This window comes from Salmo trutta, chromosome 10, assembly GCF_901001165.1.
Source record: "Salmo trutta chromosome 10, fSalTru1.1, whole genome shotgun sequence".
In the NCBI taxonomy this organism is placed as follows: domain Eukaryota; kingdom Metazoa; phylum Chordata; class Actinopteri; order Salmoniformes; family Salmonidae; genus Salmo; species Salmo trutta.
The window spans coordinates 9,734,792-9,753,369 of record NC_042966.1 but is presented as its reverse complement, the minus strand read 5'-3'; the positions used below and the strand labels follow the sequence as shown (position 1 = coordinate 9,753,369).

The window sequence follows — 18,578 nt, the reverse complement described above, 5'->3', positions numbered from 1 at the left end:
TCTTAACGTTATAGCTAGCTAGCTAACTAGCCTAGCTAACCTAAGTGCATCTCATCAGGAGCAAAACTGTTGAAATGTTTAGATGATGATGACAAAGAGTAAAGGAATGACTTTGGCTTTATGACTCATACTAGTCTTGGGAGTAAGTATACCTGTGTGGTGTAGCTAGCTAACATGACTTTCAGATGTCTCATATTATACATCATGCTGCTACAGTAGGAATACAGACAGTACACGATTGTCCATGAATGTCTAATAGCATTTTTTGTCTTTCTCTCAGACAATACTACTTGGTTACAAAAAAGTTGATGACGCTCAATAGATGTGAAGGGTCCCATAACAACAATCTCCACTTATATCAACGTGACTGCGAACACCTCACTGCACCACCCAAACACACCATATGCAAGTATTTCCTTTTTTTTTTTTTTTTTTTTTAGAACTGTAGTATTTATCATAGGCGTTAGTGGTATATTTGTATTCTACTGTATATATGTCATACATTGCCATAACTGTTCCTGCATACTGCTGTGTAAACTCACCTTGGTCTCCAGAGCAAATAAAAGTTGTTTTGAAAACAAGCCATGTTTACTTAGTTGCTATATTGACAGACTAATCTACTGTTTTATTGAAACATGTTTAGTTGCCAACAAATTCAAGTTTAAATGATACACCGACTCCCTGTATCATTTGTTTTAGCAGTAAGATTGTAGTTAGTTTATTAAAATGCAAAGGCATGAATATCACAATGAAATGATCCAGAGGCTGAAGTCGACACTTTATTGGTTTCTGATGCAGCTGGAATCATTTGGTCACTTGTCAGTACACTTATAAAACATATATAAAACACCATTAGAACTAGCCATGTCTATACCACAATGCAGTTGTGAGCATACTATGTATTCTATATTATACTACAACAACTCTAACTGAATGTTCCAGGCAGGTTCCAGAATGCTCTTCAGCTGGTGCACCTCTTCTTGTGTTGGATAATGGCAGCTGGTTTAGCAGGCTTTGGCGCTGTGGTGATGTTGGCAGAGATGTTGGGTTTAGGGAGCTGTGACTCTGGCTCCTTGTAGACAACCGTCTGGTCCTTTCCGCACTCCACAACCAGGTGGACAAGCCTCTCCCTGAATGAAGAGGTGGATTCTAGGCTTGTACACTTTCTTCACCACCCACTGTTTTTGACCTCTTGCAGAAGATTTGTTTGTACTGTAAGTCTCCTGGAAAGACATGAAGACTGATCATGAGGATGTGTAAAACATAAAGACTGATCATCCGTAAACAAAAAAGGGTCCTGTGTACTGGTAAGTGTTTTGTTACACTCAGAGTCAATGTGGGTCATTGAGATGGACTGTTAACAAAGATGTGAAAAGTTCGAGAGGGCTTGACTTGTAGACTTCTAGTCGTGTATCGTTGTGTATGAGCACCTACAGTTGTGCTGTTGAGTAGACAAGCACTGCCAACAATAGAGTGAATAGGCTAGAAGAGTATACTAACAGGCCCTTTTCCCAATGCCAAAGAACTGACTGCAAGGATCACTTGGCTTGTAGACAGTTTAGTGTATTTGTGATTCTGTTTTCTCAAGAGGGTATTGCGCTTTTATAAATACCTTTGGCTGTCCTGGCTTGTTTCAGAGTCAGATGATGTTGAGCTTGAGCTTGTTCCCGGCTGAAAGCTTTCATCCAAATAGTACAGGCTCTGTACTACCAAAGCTGGTGTCAAGGTCCTTGTTATCAGCAGCAAGATTAGTCTGTAGGACACACAGTAGTCCGTGATTAGCCAAATTTGACTGCTTTGTCACCATTACTACACACTCAACAAGGTACTACATCCACCCAGCCTCATGTCAATAGAGCATGCATACTAATCTTCACACACACACACAATACCCATCCCTAACAGACACCAGTCAGCCACCCATACCTAACAGCTCCTTTTCTCCAATGTAGACTTCAACTAAGCCTCCATAATACAGCGAAAACTACAGTAGAAGTTGAAGCGTAACGTTACTTGTAAACACACCAACTATGACAACAAGACACAGACCATATGTATGCCTAGCTCCAGGATATTTATTTGCTCACCGTGGAGTTCTGGAAATATTTCGCAAAGGTGACTTACTGTATAGTTCCTGGTGCTGAGCCTGATGTCGATGCCGCTGCAGATGTTGATGGGATCGGACTCTAAATAGAACACACAGTCACGTTAGCCTCTGTGGTAGTTAGTTAGCTAGCTAGCTAGTGTTTAGACACAGTCCGGTAGGCTGTAGATAACAAAACCTGAAAGCTAACATTAGCTTGCAAAGTTGCAAATCAAATAGCAGCTGGCTAATTACATTGATTTGCATTCGAATGTCTAGACAGCGTATTATGAAAGCTAGCTAGCAAGATTTTGATTTAGACAAACAAATGTAGTTCTCTACCTAGTTAGCTAGGTAACGTTAGCTACGTTACCTCAGCTTGATTTATTTTCTGCTGTGCTGATGTTGGCTGATTGGATGCCTTCCTCTTGGAAGTGAAGTGGGAAATGTATGGAATAGCATCACTTTAACATTCGATGACCTGGCAACCAGTTTCAAAATCCTCTGGCTGGAAGTGCTGGCTACAAAACACAGACATTTTGATATTTCTCCACATCAACTGATGTGGTACTAACGTTACGTCCTGGATATCGTGGTAAATGTAGATGTCCCGTGGAAATGTAGACGGCCCGTTTCTAAAGGTGCGATGCAGAAACACTCGTATTTGCGTGTGGTTGGAAAATTATGGATTTTTATGACACATACACTATCGTTCAAAAGTTTGGGGTCACTTTGAAATGTCCTTGTTTTTGAAAGAACATTAAAAAAAATTGTCCACAGCGTTGTACGAGATCTTCAGTTTCTTGGCAATTTCTCGCATGGAATAGCCTTCATTTCTCAGAACAAGAATAGACTGACGAGTTTCAGAAGAAAGTACTTTGTTTCTGGATATTTTGAGCCTGTAATCGAACCCACGAATGCTGATGCTCCAGATACTTAACTAGTCTAAAGAAGGCCAGTTTTATTGCTTCTTTAATCAGAACAACCGTTTTCAGCTCTACTAACATAATTGCAAAAGTGTTTTCTAATGATCAATTAGACTTTTAAAATGATAAACTTGGATTAGCTAACACAATGTGCCACTGGAACACAGGAGTGATGGTTGCTGATAATTGGCCTCTGTACGCCTATGTAGATATTACATAAAAAATCAGCCGTTTCCAGCTACAATAGTCCTTTACCACATGAATAATGTTTACACTGTATTTCTGATCAATTTCATGTTATTTTAATGGACAAAAAAAAGTGTTTTTCTTTCAAAAACAAGGACATTTCTAATTGACCCCAAACTTTTGAACGGTAGTGTATGATAAGTTAATAACATATTAATGGGCATATGTAGTGAAATCGAGCAGCGGTGACATTTCCCTTTAATGTCTTTCTCTGTAGCACAGAACGCCCACTGTAGAAAGATCCCTGCATACCAACCTGCCTGCTCGCTCTACAGTCGGAGTAGGACGTCTGGCCCATCTGAGATTTGCTATGCACACTGAGCATTAGATGAGAGGGGGTGGGTCCGGGGGCGTCGGGTAAGGGTGTGTGTGGTGGGGATGATCTATCTTTCCTGCTCCCCACGATAGAGTGATGTAGCAAAAAAAGGAACAGTCCCATACCACAGCAGAATGTGCTTATATGCACCTTATATGTACAAACATGAATTTACGAAAACAAGCTGACATGTTGGTACATGTATGTTATATGCAAAACATACCGTATACTTAGTACTCACATTTGCTCCACACACACACACACACACACACACACACACACACACACACACACACACACACACAAAGACAGATGTGTAGCACAGCAGCTGGCACCGGATGTATGCCCAAGCCCTTGAGCCTTGACCACTGCCAAGTTGATTCATTACAACAACAACTCTGATCTCTAGATCTCACTCCAGACCAGTGTTCGATTTCTCAAGAACACACACGCGTCCCGCTACTGCCCTACAGTAGCTGGCCCCCCTATTCCTCCCTGTTTCTGAATCATGGAGACTAATTCATTAGACATGAACTGTAGGGATAGAGTACACTGTCCAAAAATCATATACAGTAGCATGTATGGAGGGATAACATTGAATATTCTTACCACATATTAGATTATCCACATGATTTGAACTTTAGTAGAAATCTGTTTATATCTCAGGTATGAGTTATGGAGTAATACAATGCATTTATTCAACTGCTTATGTAGCAACTTATGTAAATGATGGACTTTTATTAATGACCAGACAAAGGTGTTCTATAATGTAGACTCTTTAATTTGATTGGAGTCATATTCAATTACAGAGCAAAGTGGGGTTGGGAGTTGTCTGTGCACGAGCAAGGTTTTTGGATGAGTTCTCAGTGTAGCCTACAAATAGTCTTCATTGGAACTGAGTGTAGAAGATAGATGAGTTAGGCAGTGCATGCATGTAAATGAATCCAAATGAGCGATCAAATAGCTTTACCCTAGCAAATCAAACAAGGTTGACAGAGACCAATGGGCAAGAACCACATACGATCAGTGGTGGAAAAAGTACCCAATTGTCATATTTGAGTAAATGTATAGATACCTTAATTGAAAGATACTCAAGTAAAAATAAAAGTCACCCAGTAAAATACTACGGAGTAAAAGTCTAAAAGTATTTGGTTCTAAATATACTTAAGTATCAAAAGTAGAAGTAGAATTTTATTTTTATTTTTATAAATAAATAAATAATAATTTAAAAAAATGCATGAAATGAAATGTATGCGTTCACTACTGTAAGTCGCTCTGGATAAGAGCGTCTGCTAAATGACTAAAATGTAAAAATGTAAATTCCTTATTTTAAGCAAAGCAGATAGCCAGGGGCCACACTCCAACACTCAGACATAATTTACAAAATATGCATTTGTGTTTAGCGAGTCTGCCAGATCAGAGGCAGAAGGGATTAATTACCATGTGTTTTCTTGATAAGTGAGTGAATTGGTCCATTTTCCTGGCCTGCTAAGCATTCAAAATGTAAAGAATACATTTGGGTGCCAGGTAAAATGTATGGAGAAAAAAGTACATTATTTTCTTAAGTTAAAGTTGTCAAAAATATAAATAGTAAAGTAAAGTACAGATACCCCCAAAAAAAGACTAAAGTAGTACTAACTTGAAGTATTTTTACTTAAGTACTTTACACCACTGCATATGATTTTACTTTGGTCACCCTATTTAAGGAGAACTTTCCTGCAATAGAAACTTGTAGTGTATTTGAGGTTAAAAAGGCTTCTGAAGTTTGTAATTTCCACTATGAAATTTCAGACTTGATTTTCCCTTCGGAAAAATGTATCAATCCCTACAAAAATGTCCATTAATTATAATCCACATAATAATTCACATTTCCTGTTGCTGCAGGATTATTTCATGCTGTAGCAAACTGGCTCATAGTAAGATCCTACATCTGTATTTAAGAGTATAGTCTAGTCCCACGTACATAGTTCTGAGCTTCTGTCAAGGTATCTACCTCTCTCCAAAGCCTAATACACTTGTGGAGTTCGGAGTTCACAATATTGTGAATATTGTTACTACAAGCCCCAAAAAATAACTAAATAAAGAAAAAAGTTATATTTTCATGAAGATAGTAAGCAGTGTAGGCATGTCTCCCACATGGTGAGTCACTTGGCTAACATACTTAAGGCCACATCTCATCCTCATGTGGTGGCATGACTCAGGTAATTATTATGGTGGCGATAGCCCCCACAATAGTATATGCATTGGGTTGAAGCTCAATGTTAAATTGAGATTTACCTACTATCATATCTAAGCCAATATGACACAAATGTCTATGAAAATTCGCAAATAAAGTTGAATGGAGGTACACAACACCCCGTCTCTCGTCATGGTCCGTCCGGCCATTACTGAGAACCACTATACCGGATTTTTGACAGGGCCGTTAGCATTAGGGTCGTCAGACAATTTTTTGGCCAAACCTAGGTCAAATTCTAGACGTCGGATTAAAAACGAGGCAACAGCGTCCATAAGGTGACCATTAGACTTGGATTCATTTAGACTTAATGCGTTTGTAGGTGCAACAGTTTTTATAAACTGTATAATCTATCACTCTCATGTGCATATTTCCGTCCATTAAGAACCAACTATGTGCTACCTTTTTGTAGCATTTCTGACAACGCTAACATATTTTCAGCCGAATCTCAGGGTTCTAAAACCTGACCAAAGCACTTGGGTTCCACATCAACAGTGCTAGTAGCTAACTACCAGTCAGATAAGAGGCAAGCTACGTTCAAAGGAAGCTAGCTATAGTAAAAGTCATATGTGGAAACTGTTGGCCTTGACACTTGACACTTGTGTCTAATAAGCACAAATAAGATAGCAAACATACTTGGCTGCTATTACCAACTAATCAGACCTGGCGCAAGGATAAAGTGACTAAGGGGACAGTTGAAATCGAAGATGGGGCACAATTTTGGCGGTTTCTTGTTTTGGAATTATATTGAATTCTGCTTATATCACACTATACCACAATTAACATAAAGTTCAAATGCTGAGACTCCGAGATCACTGAGTACTTTTGAAGTGACAGTCCGGTTGGTGCAAAATCTGTAGCCTATCTCCACTGTATCAGCACAATGACAGCACCTTACACTAAAGCAACTCAGTTTTGGTAATGAATATAGGCTACAAGAATGATAGGCTGTTTGTAATAGGTGAATTACCCTATGTGAATGCAGCCATACACACAGATGTCAACACCAAAATAATGCAAACTAAATGCTGAAAGTAGTAGCCTAGTTATTCATGCATGCAGACAAAAATACTGAATAGCAATTTGTCTTAGAATACCGACAGAACCTCAAATGCGAACAAGTGAATGCAAACAGAACAAAATAGAGGCATCAAGTAGTAGGCCTAGTAAACAAAATATCAGATCAATAAAGACATAATCTAAATATATATATATTTTTTTATACCTTTATTTAACTAGGCAAGTCAGTTAAAAATATGCCTTCCCTGTGGCTCAGTTGGTAGAGCATGGTGTTTGCAACGCTAGCATGGTGTGTGCAATGCCAGGGTTGTGGGTTCGATTCCCACTGGGGGCCAGTGCAAAAAAAAAATTAATAATAATAATTAAAAAACGAATGCATAAAATGAAATGTATGTATTCACTACTGTAAGTTGCTCTGGATAAGAGTGTCTGCTAAATGACTAAAATGTTAAGAACAATTTCTTATTTTCAATGACGGCCTAGGAACAGTGAGTTAACTGCCTTGTTCAGGGGCAGAACGTTACAGAGTTCCACCTCAAAAAATGGAAGCAGCAGGTAATCAGGCCCCAGACGGTTGATGAACAGGGATACCTACTTCATCAACACCACGACCAGCTGGCGCAACTGGGGAAGGCTATGGAAGAGGTTCTTCTTAGTCTTCAATGTCTCGAACATGCCCAAGAGGCCTTGATCTAGCGGAAGATACTCTGTCACCAGTCGACCAAGTGAGCCAGCACACCCGTCTACTCAGCAGTCCACCCAGGTCAGCGTTGCCCGTCTGTCCCTCCCGGATAAATATGATGCAACCCCATCGAAAGGCTGTGGTTTCCTAATCCAGTGGTCCCTCTATTTTGTGCACCAGATGGGAGCTCCCACCACTGAGAGGTCCAAGGTTGCCACGGTTATTTTTCTGCTGACTGGGTGGGGTTGGAGTGGGCTACGGCCGTCTGGGAGAGATGAGCTGGATTTGAATGAGGGGTTCATGGCTCTGATCAGAGGTATCTTTGATCATCCACCGGAGGGCAGAGAGGGGGGTTAGTGCCTATTCCAACTACGGCAGGATGACCAGACCGCTGCCGAGTACACGCTCACCTTCCGGACTGTAGCAGCATCCAGCGGATGGAATGAGCCGGCACTCCGTGCACTTTTCAGAAGAGGACTGTTCGAGGAGGTCCAGACGGAACTGGCATGTCGAGATGACAACCTCTCCTTGGACACACTCATTGCGATGGCCACCCATCTGGACAACCTACTTTGGGAGCGTCGGTACCCTCATCGCTTCTCTCCCTCCCTCAGTGACCACTCTGTATCAGAGCCCGAGCCCATGGAGGTAAGGGTCACTCTCCTCCCCGTGGCTGAACGACAGCGCTAGTGGATTCTGGTGCCGCTGGGAACTTTATTGGCCAGACCCTTGCCTGCTTTCTTAATATCACCTCATAACCACTCTCGTCTACGTTTCCGGTCCAAGCCCTTGATAATAAACCAGTATAATCCGGGAACCATCACACACATCACCACACCGCTCACCCGCACCATGGAGTCCATTCATCAGGAGAATATTCCCTTCCTCATCACGAGTGAACAAGATCCAACGCCCTAATCCCACCATTTCATGGTCGAGGATGAAAGTACGGACTGGTCACCCAAAAGCTGGAGGACCTGCTTTCACGTTCCATCTCGCGTCGTATCCCCTGTGGTCTGGGACATAGATGTGAACATTCGCCAGGCTCTGGAGAGGGAACCCGTTACCACTACCTGTCCTCCTGAACGCATCTAAGTTCCCACAGGGATAAGGGAGGGGCTGTTGACCTGTGCACACAGCTGTTGTCACTGGACATCCTGGGATCACCCGTTCCATTCAATCTCTGAGAATTATTGGTGGCCCACCTAGGCGCAGGATGTTATTCGTTACATCAACTGTTCTGTGTGTGCTTAAACTAAGTCCTCCTGGCACGCTCCAGCAGGGAAGCTCCTTCCCGTGCTTCAGCATCCCTGGTCTCATCTGTCCATTGACTTTGATACCGATCTCCCCTCTGACAGTTTCACCACCATTCTGGTGGTTGTGGACAGATTTTCAAAATCATGCTGGTTTATTCCTCTCTCTGGTCTCCCCACAGCTCTCCAGGTCGCTGAGGCACAATTCCAGCAGGTCTTCCGGGACAATGGCCTTCCGGAGGACATTGTTTCAGACCGTGGCCCCCAATACACGTCGCGGATCTGGAAAGTCTTTATGGAAAAGCTAGGGGTCACGGTCAGCCTCACATCCGGGTACCGGCCTCAGTCCAACGGGCAGGTGGAGAGGACCAACCAGGAGCTGGGGAGGTTCCCAAGGAGTCACTGCCAGGACCGGAAAGGTGAGTGGGCCTTGTTCTTCCCTGGGCGGAATATGACCAGAACTCACTTCGACACACCTCCACCAGGCTGACTCCCTTCCAGTGCGTCCTGGGATATCAGCCGGCCCTGGCTCCATGGACTCCGAGCCAGACCGAGGCCCCTGCAGTGGATGAGTGGTTCCGGTGCGCAGTGGAGGTGTGGCACACCACCCACGTGAGGCTCCAGCGCGTTGTCCGCCGTCAGAAGGATCTGGCGGACCGGCACCGCAGTGAGGCTCCAGTGTTCCATCCTGGTGATCGCGTATGGCTCCCCACCAGGAACCTCCCGCTCCGCCTGCCGGAAGCTGAGCCCCCGGTTTGTGGGGCCCTTCAAGGTCCTCCACCGGGTCAACGAGGTAACCTATCGTCTCAAACTCCTGCTCCCTCCCTCCGGCGCTCGATGTCGCCAATCTACTAACCAACGGTCCTGGCTTCATTATTACGCACACCTGTTCCCCATCATTATGCGCACCTGGTTGTCATTCCCTCCTTGATTACTCCCCCTTTATTTAGCCCTCAGTTATCCTCAGTCTCTAGGTGTTATTGTTTTCTCTCAGGTTCTGTACGCTCCTCATGTTTGTTCATCCGTATCGGTTCTTTATTAAACTCACCTTCTGCACCTGTTTCCTGACTTCTGGCGTGTATGTAACACCTTCCTCACAATAACACCATGTTCAGATATTGTTTCTGCAATCTAGTCAACATTCTAGATTGCTTTCAATTACAGGAGTAGACATTGATTTTGACCGAGTAAAATGAGCCATGAGACTGACATTAATTAATATCATAGCATGCATATCAGTGTCATCTGGCAGCTGCAATTGCACATTGATTGACACGTGCACAAACTACTGTGCTATCTCACTAATGTAATTTCTATGAAAAAGTAAAGTTAGCCTATATAAGTGTTTAACGTGACATCATAGAGAAGGTTTCTAAGGACACATAGTCCGGTAGCTCTCTTCTCTTTCACCATCTATTTGTTTCTATATCTATGCTGCAACTCTACAGGGCAAACGAATAGGTATGGACCGAGGAGATAAAGCTAGATGTGCGAGACTAAAAACAAGAATGCATTTAATGGTATACCATGGTACTGATACCCCTGAGAAACGTATCAAACGTAGCTGAGCCATTGTTGCCCAATTTGGTTTTTGGCTGTCAACATGACCACGAGTTGTTTAGCCTATAATATGTTTTCGCAGACCGAGGACAAATAGGCCCAGTGAAGGGAGTCACAGGAACATCAAGTTATGGAGTCGGAATTCCCAACTTGCGATCGGTTGAATTGTCACCGAGTACAAGGAAATATTCGTGTTAGGAAGTGAATGGATGGGTTTTCTGTTAATATTACTACAGTGATATTAAAATGTGGCTTGCCTAACGTTTTAATACTACTGTAGATCAAACAAACAACTGAAGTTATAAAAGTGAAATTGTACAACTAATTGGGACTAGGGGATTCATGAATCTCTTTGACCTACAAACTTCAACAATAGAAATAAACCGTGTGTCACAGGCTCACAGTTCAGGTGGGGTAATATTTGTTTAACTTTTATTATACCTTATCCACTGCAAATATGGATTAGAACTTCCTCTTTATCCATCCCCAAATGACCATACAATGAACTCAAGACAATGAAGGACTTATTATTTGTCCTTCCACAGTCACATTATGTACCCTGCTCTTTGATAAGCCTGTCCTGGGGATGTGCACATTTTCAAAATGTTCAGTATTCTTTGTTTCTTTGTAATTGTTTCGCTTGTTTCTGTATGGGAGTGTGTACAATTGTATGTGTGCCATCACAGGCTCCATATTCTGGGCCCTGTGTGTGTGTGTCATCAGCAGTCAGACTCACCAGCACTGCATTGAAGCGCTCCTCTAACTCCTCCTCGGCAGGCATGTGGAGCTTGGGGCCTGCCGCCTGTTTCTGGGGGGCCCCTGAGCCTGGGGGGGGCGACACCGTCTTCAACTCCTTCCCCAGTGGCACATCCATGCTCCCAGCGGCATTGCCCATGATTATCTATCCCAGATGCACAGACCCAGGTACTCCACAGCTACTTCCACACAGTCACAAACACCAGTAAACCCACAGGAGTCCAGTCTGTCTTCACAGTTAAGACAGTACTGGAACTCAAATGTTGAGGTGAACCAAACGTATTCTTCCACTAATTCTCCTGTTGAGATGAGGCTCTATGTGGCATTGAGTGGCGACCATTGACAATTTCCTTAACCCCAGGGGAGCAGGCCAGCCCAAAGTATCATCTTCTCCAATGTTCCTGCTCCTTCATCCTCTCAGACAGGGGAAGTGGTGACGGTGATGCAAAATTACTCAAAAGCAACAACGAAAAAGTGTCAGACCTGTAAGCAAGGTCCCTGTGCGGCATGAACAACCCTCAAGAGATTGCGAGATGGAGAGAGAGAGAGAGAAATAGGGAGGCGACAGGAGAGTATGAGCGTGACACAGTGAAGACTCAAATTCAAAAGGTAGAGCTCCTGTGTCGTCCTGTGAAGGAGAGGTGCAAAAACTCCTACTATGCAGAGAGTAGCCTAGTTCCTTAGTGACAGCAGTAGCTGGCCAAGAGAGCTGGGGGTCTTAAAGATAGGAGGTGGGGGCCACTCTCTTCTGACTGGTGTCCACACACGGTGCTGGGGCTAACCGGTCTCCTGGCAGCCATATCGGAGGAGGAGAGGAGAGGACGAGGAGGCATAGGTCCACAGCCAACTACTCTATCATCTGAAACAGGGACAGACAGAGAGGGGAGGCAACATCAGCATATGCAGCTCTCCAGAAAGAGGGAAGGAGTGGAGAGTGATGGTGTTTCCTGGGTCCTAGTGCCTTTCAGTTCAGGAACAGTCAACTTCTCAAAGCCAGACTATCCACTGGGCACACACTGGTTGAATCAACGTAGTTTCCACGTAATTTCAATGAAATGATGTTGAATCAACATTGAATGGACGTCTGTGCCCAGTGGGTAGTGTGTTTTATGACAAAGACAGAGTGAAGGAGGCCAGAATGAGGAAGAGATGGAGAGAAACCATCCTTCAATTGGATGACAAACAGTGCTACAAGTCCATCATTGATTGTTTAACATTACCAAACGGTTACAGTCCCGTATAAACTTCTATTAAATTGCATATGAAATGTTTGTTTACGCGCGAGCTGAATAACGTAACAATAAGGGAATGTTCTGTCGCAGTAATAAATCGAAGCCTGCCTTGCCAGAGGTAGAGCGGAGGTACGGCATAACTTCTACAGCTTGTTGAACCACATCTAACGTGGATCAAAGCCGTATTCAAACTAGCTCATTACATCATTGTAAATCTCACAATGCCCAAAGTCTACAAAAACAACCACACGTTGAGAGGTGAACTGAAGCACGCTGCAAAACAGGATCAGGGATTTAATCAGACTCAAAAGTCCTATAGCAGTGACATAACTGTACTAGGCACTGCTCAGAGTAGGGCGTAGGGCAGCTAATAATCCAGGCATTGGGCCCTGACTTACCACTATAGTGAATGGTTGTTTTCCTGAAAGGTCTATTACCTGGAAGCAAGGCTTTAATAAGTAATGACGGTTATGCTGATACCTGTAGGCCTTACCACACCGGGTCAGCACAGGAGATCTACATAAAACCAAGGATATATAATGTAGTATTACACCCTAGTACCTAAGGTAACAATGATATTATGAAGAGTAAGTTATAGAAGAATTTTGGGCAACAGGATGAATTATAAAAAATAATTCCTTGTTAAGAGTTTTCAGACTGCATTTTAAAGTGCAAAACAGCTGGTTGCCCATGTATTGTTACTTACTTATGAACAATACGACAATGTCTGGCTAATACCAGTAAGCAATGGTGGTGTTATTAGCCCTTGATGGGTTGTGCTTGTATATGAAAAGGGCCATAAAAACAAAAACACTTCAGCGTTCACACCGTAAGGGTGCCACCTACTGGTAGTGGCAAGACACTACATTGTAATGGGATACATCGTCACATGTAGAATGGTCATGTCAAAGACAAGAGTGTTCTAATTGCGCTCGTACTTTCTAAACATTTTGAACTGGATCATTTAAACCGTTTACATCACGCTGCTACTTAACAGTCCTATATTGTCTTGCGATTACACTGACATCTGTGTCTGAAAATGTGACCGAGTTTCCGTTTTTACTGTAAATGTGTAGATATCTGTATGATTTGAACCTCAATATGAGGATACAAAGGGGGAAAAAGAATTAGGAACATTGGGAAGAGCGTACCACTGGAACACAGGAGTGATGGTTGCTGATAATGGACCTCTGTACGCCTATGTAGATATTCCATTAAAAATCAACTGTTTCCAGCTACAATAGTAATTTACAACATAAAAAATGTCTACACTCTATTTCTGATCAAGTTGATGTTATTTTAATGGGCAAAAAAATATGCTTTTCTTTCAAAAACAAGGAATTTTATAAGTGACCCCAAACTTTTGAACGGTAGTGTATATATATATTTATATATAAACACTCAATTACAGCAATACTATATTGCAATGATTAAGTATAGATTGTACTTAGTAAAGTTATATTTGTGGTTTATATACCCATAATTGTATTGTATTTCATAGTTGCATTGACAACCTGTAGGCCTAGGGCTCCCAAAAGTAGACAAGTTATAGGTTTTCAGTTATAGCGTTACAGGGTGAGATACAGCATATGGCTTGCATTTCAGTTTAGATGATTAAGTCAAATACTGCAATAACTGTTTGTGCATTTATTTAATTGATGTAGGTTTATACTTCTGTTGGTGTTAAATAGACACTGAACAAAAATATGAACACAACATGCAACAATTTCAAAGATTTTATTGAGTTCCAGTTCATATAAGGAAATAGTCAATTGAAATAAATTCAATAGGCCTAATCTATGGATTTCACATGATATGCATATGTTGGTCACAGGAAAAAAAGTAAGGGCATGGATCAGAAAATAAGTCAGTATCTGGTGAGACCACCTTTTGCCTCACGCAGTGTTCCACATTTCCTTCGCAGGGAGTTGATCAGGCTGTTGATTGTGGCCTGTAGAATGTTGTCCCACTCCTCTTCAATGGCTGTGCGAAGTTACTGGACGTTGGAGGGAACTGGAACACGCTTTCGTACACGTCGATCCAGAGTATCCCAAACATGCTCAATGGGTGACAGGTCTGGTGACTATGCAGGCCATGGAAGAATTGGGACATTTTCAGCTTCCAGGAATTGTGTACAGGTCCTTGCAACATGGGGCCATGCATTATCATGCTGAAACATGAGGTGATGGCCGTGGAAGAATGGCACGACAATGGGCCTCAGGATCTCATCACAGTATCTCTGTGCATTCAAATTGCCATCGATAAAATGAAATTGTGTTCATACCACAACCCCACCGCCACCATGGGGCACTCTGTTCACAACGTTGACATCAGCAAACCGCTCGCCAACACAACGCCATACACGCTGTCTGCCATCTGCCCGGTACAGTTGAAACCAGGATTAATCCGTGAAGAGCACACTTCTCCAGTGTGCCAGTGGCCATCAAATGGTGAACATTTGCCCACTGAAGTTGATTACGATGCCGAACAGCAGTCAGGTCAAGACCCTGGTGAGGACGACGAGCACGCAGATGAGCTTCCTTGAGACGGTTTCTGACAGTTGGTGCAGAAATTCTTCTGTTGTGCTAACCCACAGTTTCATCAGCTGTCCGGATGGGTTGTCTCAGACCATCCCGAATGTCTGGGCTGGCGTGGTTACACGTGGTCTGCGGTTGTGAGGCCAGTTGGACGTACTGCCAAATTCTAGATAATGACGTTGAAGGTGGCTTATGGTAGAGAAATTAACATTAAATTATCTGGAAACAGCTCTGGTGGATATTCTTGCAGTCAGCAAGTCAATTGCAAGCTCCCTCAAAACTTGAGTAATCTGTGGTATTGTGTTGTGTGACACAACTGCACATTTTAGAGTTGCCTTTTATTGTCCCCAGCACAAGGTGCACCTGTGTAATGATCATACTGTTTAATCAGCTTCTTGACATGCCACACCTGTCAGGTGGATGGATTATCTTGGCAAAGGAGAAATGCTCACTAACAGGGATATAAACAAATTTGTGCACAAAAGTTGAGAGAAATTAACTTTCTGTGTGTATGGAACATTTCTGGGATCTTTTATTATAGCTCATGAAGCATGGGACCAACACTTTACATGTTGTGTTTATATTTTCATTCAGTATATTAATAAGAGGTTACATATCAGAAAAGTAGAAACAAGACTTCAGTTGATTTAATAAATAACATTTAATAGATAGTACTGAAAATTACACGGACAACAGCACCAGGAAAAATACCTAGCAATTCAATATATTAATTCACATCGCATTCACAGCAATCATCAACAAATACACAAATCCATCAACATGACATGATCTTTGATGAGTCTTCATCAGCGATTTTCAATGCACATCAAGCTATCCAATGCAGAGGAAAGCTCTCTTCAGAAAAGTATTCAATCACTCTGTGGAGGGAGAAAACAACTCATTCGATAAACTTCATCACTTGCTTTACTTGCTGACAAGTCAGGGGTAATATGTCTCTAATGATTGTTGTGAAATGCGAATTGGAGGTGGATTCTTGCTGTACTAACCAGATCATCAAGATCATCCATCGCAGGTGGCCCTCCTTTCTTGTTCCCCATATCCTGAATCATCTAAAATGGAAAACCATTCATTAAAGCCACACTGATGTGCCAACCTTCAAACATAGGCATAGGATAAGCCCATTTGGCAGTTACACGTACGTCAAAATATTGCTCGTACTCCGCCATTCCCTCGTCCTCTTCATTCTCCCAGTCTCTCCAGTTATCAAAGTCTACAGCCATCCAATTTGGCTACAAGGGACAGCATAATGTTGGGAGAGAGAGCATGTTGATACGCATATTGTCAGCTAGAAGGTAGACTCCGCAATATGGCTACCACAGCGTAGCATGGCGACTTTCTGCTTTCAGTAGTCAACAATAACAACCTTTGAATCAACCGAGTCTATTGGCTCTTTCCGGTGTGAGCATGCCCCAAGGGAGGGCACAAATTGCCTTGGTCGCCCCACTGCTCATGATGACGTCATATTGCTGAGTCTACCTTTAACACACGAAGCATTAGTCTAACCTTACACTGCTCTTCCCTCCTCTAAGTGGAAGATCAAAATGTTCCAGTACCTTGAGATCGCCGTCTTTCTGAAGACGAGGCCATGCTACATTTTCTTTAGCCTTCCTAATCAAGATGTGGATACTGCGGTCATAGACTTTCACTTGGGAGTCCTGTTAGATAAATGTACAAAGCTTACTTTTAGCATGATGTACTGCAGTATCCATAATGCTCTGTAACGTGGATCCATTTTTTTGAATACATTACCGTGCTGAACATTGAAGCATGCTGCATATTTATACATCTTTACAACTGTTATCTATGTTAATTGTGAGAATCAAATGAACTTTGAATAGACAGAGAAATGTGAATGCTTACAAATTTGATGACTTTGTCATAGAAGTAAATGTGATTGTAGATGCTGTTGTCACCAACATCTTTGCAACTGTCATGGGCACAAATCCAGAGACAAATAATGTTATTAAACGTAGGTTATAATGAAACATTTTGCAGTAACAACATATCCTATTCGTCAGAGCAGTCATTATAGAGTGGTAACACAGGCCTGCTTAATAAATCAATGCACATTAGAATAGTTGCCCCCCCCCCCCAAACACACACACACACACACAAACGCGCGCTCTCGCTCTCTCTCTCTCTCTCTCTCTCTCTCTCTCTCTCTCTCTCTCTCTCTCTCTCTCTCTCTCTCTCTCTCTCTCTCTCTCTCTCTCTCTCTCTCTCTCTCTCTCTCTCTCTCTCTCTCTCTCTCTCTCTCTCTCTCTCTCACTCACACACACACACACACACACACACTATTTATTTAGACTAAGAATTTTCTATATCATGCACACTTCAGGGTTACAAATAAATCAAACTCACCTTAAAACTATAAAGGTATCCTGAATATCAACCTCAACATCCTTGGGGTTTTGCACCACGAAATTAATGATGACATATTTTTTCCGGTCGTACCATAGAGCCTGTGCTCCTTGACTATTGTTAGAAGCAGAGAAAACATAATGAAAATATTGTTATATTGCATTTGTAGATCTAATCTGTCAATGAGAAAATGGCTTCACAGCAATACAGTACATACCAGTCCTCTGGCCTGGGAAGGTTTTTCGGTAACATAGCCATCTTGTTGGTTCTTTGTTGGTTCTAGGGAGATAATATGCTCTTGGACATTTATAGTTCTTTTGTGGTTGACTGACAGAGCAAGTAGCCTACTCAGAATAGTTAGCAGCCTATCTGTTAGGCCCTGTTCTATTTTAAGATCAGATGTTATCAGCTGCTAGGGCTACATATCTCTCCCCCCATAGGCTGTAGTGGAACTCTCTGGAAAGAAGGGGCATTTTCAGTTTTCACTCCAGGACCACCCCACCTTCTGTGAACTCATCTGCATTGCTTACTGTTTGGGGTTTTAGACTGGGTTTCTGTATTGCACTTTGTGACATCTGCTGATGTAAAAAGGGCTTTATAAATACATGTGATTGATTGATGGGGGAGGGAGATGAAAAGCTTGCCAGAAGAAAGACAGAAACTGAAAGCTGCTTAATTTCTTCATTTTTTTCAATATTTTATTTTTGTAAACAATACAAAACATATACATACAAACGACATCACACAAACATCAACTACATCACCCTCTGCCCAGGCCCACATGCTCACACACACACATCTCTGACGCCTGCACCCCTGCATACCTTTTTAAATGATTTATTTGGTGGAGTAGTTGGTATTACTGAGAATAAGCATAACAACTTTCGGAGACATGCTATTCTGAAGAGGTCTACTCTACCTGTCAGATTTATGATCAAATTGTTCCATTTAATTAGGTCTCCTTTCATATTGTTGAGTAATGGGATAAAGTTATCTTTATATATTTGTTTGTTGTCACTTATTAAGCATCCTAAGTATTTGGTATTTTTTGTGGTCCACTTAAAGGATTGTTGTAGATCATGAGTTCTTCTTTTTCAATGTTAATTTTACACCCTGAGATTGTAGAGTATTCTGAAAATATACTTTAGCAAGCGGGTGCATTGAGTTTTCAAAATTGGTCAGGTATATCAGATCATCTGCAAATAAGTTTAGTTTGTGTTCATGTATACCAATACCTGTTACATTTGGGTCCTGTCTAATTATTTCTGCAAGCGGTTCAATTGCCATTGCAAACAGGAGGGGAGAGAGAGGACATCCCTATCTTGTGTCCCGTTCTAAAGCAATTTAATTCA

At 42.2% G+C, this 18,578-nt stretch overlaps 2 protein-coding genes and 1 long non-coding RNA gene across 7 annotated transcripts in view; all 3 read right to left on the bottom strand.

The window, feature by feature from the left end:
* LOC115201071 (formin-like protein 1) overlaps positions 1-12,008 on the bottom strand; it is a 61,531-nt gene extending 49,523 nt beyond the window's left edge. The window contains exon 1 of one of the 5 annotated variants that reach the window (XM_029764309.1): positions 11,056-12,008. In XM_029764309.1, coding sequence (XP_029620169.1) covers positions 11,056-11,214 — 159 coding nt within the window. In that variant the 5' untranslated portion in view covers positions 11,215-12,008. The remainder of the gene's footprint in view (positions 1-11,055) is intronic. The other 4 variants (XM_029764308.1, XM_029764307.1, XM_029764306.1 and 1 more) reach the window with 4 other exon arrangements.
* LOC115201073 (uncharacterized) lies at positions 690-2,779 on the bottom strand. The gene is made up of 4 exons (XR_003879678.1): positions 2,457-2,779; positions 2,125-2,186; positions 1,613-1,753; positions 690-1,223 (listed from the first exon to the last, which is right to left on the bottom strand). It is a non-coding gene; the product is annotated as an uncharacterized LOC115201073 (long non-coding RNA).
* Positions 12,009-15,486: 3,478 nt separating the features above from the next.
* Positions 15,487-17,619, bottom strand: LOC115200838 (putative protein PTGES3L). The gene is made up of 7 exons (XM_029763965.1): positions 17,444-17,619; positions 17,227-17,340; positions 16,726-16,792; positions 16,419-16,520; positions 16,005-16,094; positions 15,852-15,914; positions 15,487-15,722 (listed from the first exon to the last, which is right to left on the bottom strand). The coding sequence occupies exons 1-7, from the start codon at positions 17,482-17,484 to the stop codon at positions 15,714-15,716; spliced, it is 486 nt and encodes a 161-aa protein (XP_029619825.1). The 5' UTR covers positions 17,485-17,619; the 3' UTR covers positions 15,487-15,713.
* Between the last annotated feature and the right edge of the window lie 959 nt (positions 17,620-18,578).